General features: G+C 46.5%; 1 protein-coding gene across 1 annotated transcript; it reads left to right on the forward strand.

Moving 5' to 3' along the window:
- The first annotated feature begins 1560 nt into the window (after positions 1–1560).
- adrb2b (adrenoceptor beta 2, surface b) lies at positions 1561–9498 on the forward strand. Its single transcript, XM_076031800.1, has 4 exons — positions 1561–1874; positions 4829–4991; positions 5070–5361; positions 5941–9498. The coding sequence occupies exons 2-4, from the start codon at positions 4832–4834 to the stop codon at positions 6953–6955; spliced, it is 1467 nt and encodes a 488-aa protein (XP_075887915.1). The 5' UTR covers positions 1561–1874; positions 4829–4831; the 3' UTR covers positions 6956–9498.
- The last annotated feature ends 650 nt before the right edge of the window (positions 9499–10148 follow it).

Genomic DNA, 10148 nt, shown 5'->3' on the forward strand with positions numbered 1-10148 from the left:
CGGTGTACTTAATAAAGTGGCTAGTGAGAGCATTGCATTGCTGATAATGGTGGAATTCCTTATCAAGGGCTACTCTTCAGAGCCACATGCCAACCCAACATTGGTAGAGACCAACAAGCAATTCCCCCTGAATTGTAATTTTCTTTCAGCTTTCCAGGAAAAGGATTGTTAACTGTATTGTTAACATGAAAAGCTTCGGGCCCAGCTAATGATTCACGGGGCCATTGAGGAGGGCCATGTATTCAGGGATGGACACTCTAGGACATTGACTGTTTCAAGGAGAGGAGGATGTGGAAGGAACAGCGGGACAAGGACAGGAAGAGGTGCGGAGAGGAATGTGTTGGGGCTTGACAGACAGCAGGATATGGAACCTCTTATGGTGCTATACCCAGAGGAAGACATGTTCCAGCACTAATGAGGCACCTGAGCTGAGGATAAAGGGATTTTTGGGTTGTTGTCTGCGCACTCATGGCATCCCTGTTTTGTCTCGTGCGAATGTTTGCGGTTGCCAGAGCAAACCTTTGAGCTTCTCTGCACAATGGCAGCATGAAAATAAGTGACATACAGAAAAGAGAGATGGTGGAAAGACCAGCGAAATCAAGCAGGATTCAGGAGAGTTGTTTTTCGATCCGATGGGTCTGCTAGCTGGACGACAACGACTTGGCTTGAGGAGCAAAAACCTCATTTCCATGCTGCAGAGAGCACGCATGAGGTCTTCAGCTGGTCGTGTGCGTGCATCAGCATTAAGCAGACACGGCAACGCATTCAGTGACGCGTGAAAGCTGCTGAAGGACTTCCAATGATTGCCCACAACCCCACGACTGACTCGTTTACATTTACGGCTTTTGTATTTTGATCAGTGTATTGATTCAGTTGGATCCTTTTTTTCCCCGTCGTTACAGTTTGACCCGGCTGATCACCCCCCCAGCAGCCCCTCCACGGTGTGCTCTGAATCCCCTCTGCACTGTACGTCTGCTTATTAGATTGAGCTCAAACAGGCTGCGGCCACCTGGTCCCTTTTGTCATGGAACCCCTCATTCAAAATTCACATATGTGTAAGTTGCAGGCAAACCAGCTGCGCTGTTAACAAAACTTCACAGTCGCCTCAGTACGGGTCGAGTATCACACCTTCCCATCGCAGCAGAACTTAGAGGCGACAGGATGTTACTCTGCGGTCTCTCTGTTGTCACTCTACCCCTGTTTCATTCTCTCTTTTAGTGCACAAGATAAACATTTAGGTGAGAATTGAGAATTGCGGTAGAATTTTGTGGTGTTGGTGTTTCCACCAGCAGCAGCAGCAGCAACGGGTTCGCCCACAAGCTCCAATGTGAGATCTGGATGTGGGTGGAGCTAAAGGACTGGAAAAAAGAGAAAGAAACAGAAAGCCAAATGTTTCCCAGAGGTGCTTTATGGCAGGCCATGCTCTGCAGACATTTGATATTCATCGAAAGCCGCTCCTCGCCCTCTGATTGGCTGCCGGCCTGCTGCAACGTCACAGAGGCTTGTTCTTAAAACAGAGTGACAGACTCAGCTGCTCCAAAAGGGCAAGTGCGACGAAGGGCTGATCAAGAGAGAGAGAGGGGGAAGAGAGAGGGTGTGTGTGTGTGTGTGTGCATGTGTTTGTGCATGTTTACCCATGTGCTGGTGCAGGAGAGCAGTAAGCAGACAGAGTGTGTGCGCGTGTCCCACGCCAAACCACACGTTCATAACTCAGAAGAAGAAGAAGAAGAAGAAGAAGAAGAAGAAGAAGCAGAGGGAAGAAACCAGAAAAGTGCTGCTCACAAACACTTTATAATGATACACTGTGCTGTGGATGTAAAAGCCGGCTGGATTACCTCATTTCTGGACCGCAGAGGGGAAGTCGGACACTGGAGGTGGGAGACATATGGAAACATTGAAGTTGCATGCGTGCTCTGTTGTTGCAAATGCATGCTGTGCATTGAATAACGTAATCCTACTGTAATAAAGTAATAAAGTGCCACGCGGTTCCAGAAATGTGAAGTCATTAGGATGATTTGGAGGCAGAAATACAGTTAAAATGTGACTGTACTCGTTCAACAGTACGTTTCTGGCAGGGTTTGGATAGTTTCATTGAGCTTTGTACATGTGGCAGCTGCTAAAACTTGGTGACCCTGTCGTAAAATCATTCAGGTTTTTTGTTCACCAAGGTGCCTCTGACATGACCCCAAGTCCCCAAAAGAGACAAATCAGATTTCGGGCTGCTGTGGTCGACTTTATCAGCTCATTGAAATGTTTTATGGGCCAGTAATGCGCCAGTTTGGTGGGCAGTCGTACGTTTATTCGACTGAGTCGGGTGTGTGTGCGTGTGTGTGTGTATGTGTGTGTGTTTGTGAGACGCACCATGCATTCTTCAATGTATGGTGCTTTCTGTGGAGTTCCTGCGTTTTTAAGTTCTCAGACTCGTTGGTCGTCCTTGGTTCAGGAATTGGAGGGAATTAGGGTGTCGTTACAAATCTTTGATGTTTGTAAAGGTCTTGAAGAGGAGGCCTCGGCTCTTTGTGTGCACGCGCCTGTCTGTTTACGCAGCTCAGCTAGGGGGAGGGCGGCCAGTGTAAAACCTTTTCTGCGGGCTTTCAAGCTCGACTGGGCATTAGCGGAGATAGCCGGCTGCAGTATTGATCCGATGGGTGGGCGGGGTTAACGCGACACCAATAACTAATGGTTCTGTGTAAAGGTTGAAAGGGCAAGTCAATTTGCAAATGTGTCCAAAATGCAGCGCAGGGCAATTCAGTGTGCCCTGGAGAAGAGTGAGAAGACAGAGTGAGGAACAAACAAAATTGAAATCAAGTGAATACAATGACCTGAGGGCTGTTCCCACTGATTGGGACCAATCCCTGTGGAGTTGTGGCTGTTCACTCAATCTGAGCGTTTTGTCCTCAAACCATTTGGCGCTTCATGGAGCAAAGCAGTTTTAACATCCATCCTTTGACAAAAAAAAAGGAAACTAGCCAAGGTTTAACCTTCAGGAAGTCACAGGCATTTCTCAAACATGAACACTGAGTACTTCCTTTTTTCAGTGACAAACGGAATTCATTTTGAATGACAAATGTTGCCAGTGATCCATCGTTTTGCCACCACTCCCAGCACTCTGCGTTCTCTAAACATAGCAAGGGTTGAGTCTGGGACGCCTATAATTACATGCCACATTACTAAAGGCCCTGCAAAAAAACAACAACACACTGCCACCTTTGTTTGAGAACCTGCAGCAAGTCCTTCCACCTGTGAAATGATTGTCATAAGATAAATAACGGTCTGCCGACCCGCCCAGCGACTTGACATTCATCCCAATATCCAACACTTTGCGCATTGACCACCAGGCAGCGTGTAAACACTCGGGAATATTTGGTGTCTCTCTTGGTAACTGGCATCAAGCTGCGTCAGGAGTGCTCAGATTGGATTGGGCCGATGCCACCATACATATTAATCCAAGTGCAAACGCATGCGGTGGGTCCAGTTAACCAAACAAGCTCGGGAGCGGGCCAAAAATGTGTTTAAGAAAGTAAGCCGCACATGCCGTTCCCCCTGCAACTGTAAGCGCTAAACTAGCAAATAGAGATTAGACAGAGTTAAGCTACTAAGACTACTGCTGCTGCATGAATGAATAGTATTAAAACACACTCTGTGAGCCAACAGGGTGGACAGTGAAGAAGAATCCTTGGGGTGTCTCCTGTCAAAGCACAGGAGAATCACATCAACTGAAGTGAATATTACAAATGAGTGCTTTTGATCCACTTCAGGCATGTGCTTCTCTGCATTTAAGTAAAACATATGTGCTTCTTTTCAGCACACGCAGCATTCCTCCAGCCCCAATGGGCTCCCAACACCCAACCACACCTGTGGAGTGGCCGGAATAGAGACAAGGACATACATTGCACTCGCAAAAAAAAATTGGCTTTTGATTACAAGTATGAAATCAGTCAGTGAGGGAACCAAAGTGATTTTCATCAATTCAGTTCAGTTTTTCCAGCCCACCGATATGCAACAGTTAAGCTGAGGAAATAACGCTGAATAGAGAGTTTGTCTGTTCGTGCAGATGAAGTAATTGTGACAGGACAGAAAGAACTTTGGCGCGTGGACTCGATGGCGTGACTTTTAAAAAAGGGTCTGAGTGCTTTTGGCAGAGCAACAGAGAATCCCTCTGGAGTGCAGACAGTGGGATGCTGACATCCTGGGGCCTGGTGGAGACGGGGGTTGGGCGCGGATATGCTGGTGCAGTGAAAGATGGAGATGATGGACAGAAAGAGCCAGCAGGAAAGAAGGGTAGTGTTTAAAAATGAGGACGGTGGATGGGAGGGAAAAAATGAAGGACAGAAGGTGAAAGGAGCAGGGCTGAGGAGTCGGCTGATAGCGGAACTGACAACCTGCCTAGTGGCTGTGAAGATTCTCAGTTGTCCATGTCATCTTAGTGTAGAAGGTTTAAGTTAGTGCAACTGGACTGGTTTTTCTATCTTGAAGACGCCCTCAAGAAAACCTAGTCCAGTTGCCTCAACTTAAACCTTCTACCACCTCGGACAGTCACAGAAGAACAGAAGGTCTTCCTGATCCGAGCTGCTGTGTGAATAGTGAGGGTGTGGCAACATGTTTCATCCTAACCAGAGCTCAAAAAGCTGTGTCTCCAAAGCAGCGTTCAATCTTTGGTCGTTTGCTTAGTGTTACAGCCTTACTGCTCAAATGGACAGCAAGAACGTGTTAGCGTCGCTCCCTCACATCCAAGGTCACATCTCTATGACTTGCTCTCAACGTTATTAGGTGAAAAGTAACGTATTGTGAATGGTTCTCTGATGGGAATTTGATTCCTTCACAATAGGTCATGGACCCTACAACCGCCGTCTCCATGCTAGTTAACCAGTCGGGGGACAGCAACTCCACCCTCTTCACCAGCTTGCGGGAAAGGTCATTAGAGTACAGCGATGCACAGCTCGTGGTCCTGGGCATCGCAATGTCTCTACTGGTTCTGGCCATTGTTTTTGGTGAGTTTGGAACATTTTGCCGTTGGTCAAAATTTCATTGCGTGTTTTGTGATGCCCAAACGTCTCCATTGGCAACAGGCAATGTGCTGGTCATCACGGCCATCCTGCGCTTCCAGCGGCTGCAGACCATCACCAACCTCTTCATCGCCTCGCTGGCCATCGCCGACCTCATCATGGGCCTGGTGGTGGTGCCCTTTGGATCCAGCTACATCCTGCTGGGAGTCTGGCAGTTCGGAAACTTCATGTGCGAATTCTGGACGGCGACCGACGTGCTGTGCGTGACGGCGAGCATAGAGACGTTGTGCGTGATCGCCGTGGACCGTTACCTGGCCATCACCTCGCCGCTGCGGTACCCCACGCTGCTCACCAGGTGCCCACAGTTTGGTTTCATAGTCCAGTCAAAGCAGACGTGCTGTAGATTGGAAGCTTGATTTCTCCATGTCATTTCAGCAATAGGTCGGTAAATGGAATGTATCTGGATGAGTAAATGCAGGATATGTCGGAAAAACAACAAGTGCTGATAATGCTGAAAACTGTCTTGACAAGTTCCAGGTGTTTTTCATTTGCTGTTAAGAAAAATACAAAACACAACATATGAATCAAATGTGTTCACATTTTGGGGTGGGGCTGAATTTGACATATATAGCATTTATTTTGCCAATGATTTGACTTTGAAGCATCCTATCAGGATTTATGAGGTGAAACATTCTGGACAAAGTACAAATTCATGGTACAGTCTTGGCCAAACTCTGGGAATGGTTTAGGTACTAGGTAGGACAAGACAGGAGCAGACTCATTGTCTGTTTTGGGTGTATTCTGGGTGTTGGGGGAGCAGTTTGAGCCATTATAAAACATCATAGCGACTAGCACAACCTCCGTAAAGCCTAGTGTACAAGTCTGCCTGACATTTCATTAACTAACTCGACTACTGTGTTCTTTTGCTGGTCAGAGGCCGGGCCTTTGCAGTGGTGCTGGGAGTCTGGGCCGTTGCCTCCCTCATCTCCTTCCTGCCCATCCATCTCAAACTGTGGGTGTCTCACGACCAGGAAGCCCTGCGGTGCCTGGAAGACCAGTACTGCTGCGACTTCAACACCAACGCGCCGTACGCCGTGTCGTCGTCCATCGTTTCCTTCTACGTGCCGCTGGTGGTGATGATCTTCCTGTACAGCCGCGTCTTCCAGGAGGCTCAGAGGCAGCTGGAGAAGATCCGAGGCAGGGAGAGGCACTTGCACAACTTGCACCTCACGGCGCAGCGGACCAAACCCGGCGACAGTCCAGCCATGAATCAATTGAGGGCGGGGACCGAAGCAGGGGAGGACAGGATGAGCATGCAGCGATGGGGAGGTCCGGACACCGGAAGGGAGGAGAACTCAGGAGAGAGCAGAGTGAAGACGGAAAAGGGGGAAGGAAAACATTCCGCCGCAAAGCGTCTCAAGTTCTCCCTGAAGGAGCACAAGGCGGTGAAAACTCTGGGAATCATCATGGGGACCTTCACGCTGTGTTGGCTGCCCTTCTTCATCCTCAACATCCTCGTGACTTTTCTCGACTTGGGAGACATCGGACTGCTCTTTCGAATCCTCAACTGGCTGGGATACTCCAACTCGGCCTTCAACCCGCTGATATACTGCCGGAGCCCGGATTTCAGGCACGCCTTCCAGGAGATACTCTGCCTGAGGGGTAAAGGCAGGAGACAGTGGGTTCAGTGCCGGGAGAGGCAGGGGCCCTCCGAGCCTCCGTGCAGGACAAAGGGGAAGTCGGAGCTGAACGGCGTGCGGGGACTGCGGGTCCAGTCAGAGTGGAGGGACAGCTTTGAGAGCTCCATCAGAGGCAGCTCGCTCACTCTCTCTCCTCCACCGTCCTGCTGTGAGCAGGCCGTAGAGGTGGCACCGGGTTCCCTGGGAGGCCCGCAGGCCAGCGGCTCCACCAGCGGCAGCAGTGGGGAAGCTTTGTCTTCCACCGCATGACCAATGTTTGCTGGAAATGTTCGCTGTACTTTTGGTTTAAAACTACTCCAGTCCCTGGCCACCTGCAGCATGAAGTAGCAGCTTGTCAGGATTTTTTGTCGCTGATGGTAACGACAGCAAGACAGGCAGATGTATAAATACACTCTGTGTCGCAGGCACCTGAGTTGTTGATGCACAGAAGCAAAAAAAATGCTCATTGTGATCACTTAATTGTTCACCCAAAATTGACATTTCACCCACTGGCCAAACACAGCCCTGTTGCTGGAGGAGGTTGTTATGACATTGACATAAGTATCATCAATCATCCTCAATAATTCTGGGTTTTCACACAGAGGGGAATAAATTCCATGAACCACAGACTCCACCAACAACAACACCTTATACAAATGGCTGAAATTTTCATTTTGGGTGAAGTGTTTCTTAAACGACTGAAAACATTGGCAAAGTGACGCACTTTATGAGTTTCACTGACGTAGTAAGACTGAAATAAGGACTCTGTTATTGAGAGAAAAAAACAGACACTTCTAAATTAATCATTAAGCTATAAGTCCATAATAACAAATGTCTTTAGTCATTAATTTACAAATAATGTAGAGGCAGCACAATCAGTGAGACAGGAAAACAGATCACCAGAAGTCCTGAAATTATTTTTTTTTTTTTGAAAAAATATTGGCAGGAAAATTAGCTGCTGGTCACACACTTGTCAGGTTACAAATAGGAAAATTCATTTTTCTCAAAAAGAACATAAACCTCCAGAGCAAGACAAGACAAGACAAATAAACCATGGCATGGTGTAAACTAAATGGTCTCACTGATGTCACAACATTACGTGTGACCTGGCAACCCTGCATTAAATAATTTTTTTGTTATACATTTCAAAAGCCCAATGTGTAAAACTTAGTTGCACCTAGTGGTCAGAAGCATATTGCAGTTCCTGTTCCAATTTCCTGATGTCTCTCTTCTATCACTCGTTTCTCATACCAGCTGTGATGTCAGCGTACAAATAGGGAAGCCCAGAGTGGATCCACCTTCTGGTTGATTGTTGATACGTTCCTTAGTGGAATACACATCAAAAATACATCTCTATTTCATTGTAATAGAGACCATTAAGTATCACACACTGGGCCTTGGAGGCTATATAAGGAATAACGATGCCATGTGTAGCATACATACAAACCTGCATATACATATGTATATATATATACATATAGCAATGCTCCTATCAACAGTCTCAGCCTGTTTTTCATTAATTTCTTGTACTTGGTCCAAAAAGCATTTTTGCGATGTACATGCAGATATGAGAAAAACATCTGCAGCTGAAGCCCAGAGGCTGTCCTAAGTGCTCTTTCTTTCTCCCTCTGTCATCACATATTCACTGGAAATATTTTCCCTCCTTTGCTGCCGACATTTTAAGATACGCCCAGTCTTTTCCGTGTTTCACCTCTTTGGGTAAGGCTCTCGGTCGTCTAGAGCGGGAGGATATTGTTTTTCGTTCAGAGAGAACAGAGAATCCAGGTTGACTGCCTCAACGTTGTTAAGTCGTTCCTGCCTTCACATGCACATATAGCCAACAATTTGTGCTCTAAATGATGTTGTCTTAGTGTAAATTCAGTACGCACTCCATGTAATGTTCCATTGTGATGCAATTTTGATTGATAATTATTATTAGTGCTTGAAACTGACTTCATAGGAATTTAAGAATTTTATTGTGTGATCCTTGGATTACCTCTAACGTGAACATGGCTTTGTGTTGTCTGTTTTTTATTAATTTATCTGTATCTTTAAAAGCCTAGTGTGTCAGATTTAGCAGCCCCTAGTGGTGACAGAGCACCCTGCAAACAAAGGAATGCTTATATATTTATTATTCTGCAGGCTGTGGCAGCCATCAAAACATAAGACGCTGTCTTGACCCGTCCAACAGAAAGCAGGTTACTCCAGCAAACATTTTTCTCTCGTTACCAAGTTCCATCACGGGAAGGACATCCTGACGCAAACCTCCAATGTCTGGTGTCCCCCTTGATCTCACGTCTTTTGTATGAGAGCTGTGACGTCAGAGTGAAACAAGGAAGACATTTTCTCTGCTCCTGAGCTGCTTCAGATTCCTTGTGGCACAATAAGTGTAGCCTTGTGTAGCTATTGTTGGTAATGAACAAGGAATTACACAACACGTTTGCTATTCCAGGTCAAGTCAGCAGATCCCTTTAAACATTACAACCTGGGCCTCTAATAAAGACGCCTGTAGTGGTTTTGATTCTAATTCAAACACAGTTTTAGTCGCATTGAAACCTGAGATCCATGTAAAGTGAGAATGTGATTTGTGTCATACCTGTGCCGTGCTGTGCCGTGTCGTGTTTGCACGTATGCGGGTCTCGTCGCAAATAGAAACGCTTCATTTCATTTGCCTCTTCCTTAGGAACGTGCTTTGTTTTCTACCTCTGCCAGGGCTGACGTGAATGTTATCTTGAAATGTAAATATTTATTGACGGAGATGTCCAGAACATTTCTTAACGAAATAATAAAGACGGAAAAATTAATCCCCTGAATCTCTGGCATGCGTCTCTGTATGCGTGTGTGAGTGTTTCTTGTGGAACAGAAGTGCTGACTAAGCTCGTTAGCTCGTCGACTAACGCACTGCTCCTTGGAAAGCTGCCGGCTGCTTCGCTGCAAACTTGTCTGACGCCCAGTAATGGAATCAGTGATTCATCAAGAGGCCAAAAGAAGCAGCCAGACAGACGAAGAGCCGCCTGTGTGTTGAACAAGCATGGCATTCACTATTATCACGCCTTCAAAAAATAAATAAATAAAAAAGGAAAAGCCCGCACCTCCTGCAATTCGTCAAACTTTTACCTCAAACAGCTTTTTTTTGTCTCAGTGCTGTCATGTGAACCATGTTTCAGTATTTTCCACAAAGGTCAGACTATAAAGGATATAATATGCTTATTTCATTCATTTAGTTAGTGTACAGGAGTGTGTCACAGTGTCTGTCTGTCTGTGTGTGTGTGTCTGTGGTGGAAGAGAAAGATATAATGTATACTGACAGGTGCGAGTGGTCACAGCAGCCACGGTATCAACTGCTGCAGAAAAAGTACAATCAGCTAAATTACCTCATTACAAACAAACACACACACACACACACACACTCACAGAGGTGCAGACGGCTTTTCAGTCTTGCACAGTGTCTTTCTGTGTGTTG

This window comes from Nelusetta ayraudi, unplaced genomic scaffold (assembly GCF_046127955.1).
Source record: "Nelusetta ayraudi isolate G7.1 ecotype Tasmania unplaced genomic scaffold, CSIRO-AGI_Nayr_v1 ptg000033l, whole genome shotgun sequence".
NCBI lineage: Eukaryota > Metazoa > Chordata > Actinopteri > Tetraodontiformes > Monacanthidae > Nelusetta > Nelusetta ayraudi.

What these genes read in the sequence shown, in the direction of transcription:
- adrb2b (XM_076031800.1), top strand. Translation starts at nt 4,832, where the DNA reads ATGGACCCTACAACCGCCGTCTCCATGCTAGTTAACCAGTCGGGGGAC. An exon ending in GGTTCTGGCCATTGTTTTTG is followed by an intron (nt 4,992 to 5,069) that starts GTGAGTTTGGAA and finishes CATTGGCAACAG; the next exon opens with GCAATGTGCTGGTCATCACG. An exon ending in TACCCCACGCTGCTCACCAG is followed by an intron (nt 5,362 to 5,940) that starts GTGCCCACAGTT and finishes TTTGCTGGTCAG; the next exon opens with AGGCCGGGCCTTTGCAGTGG.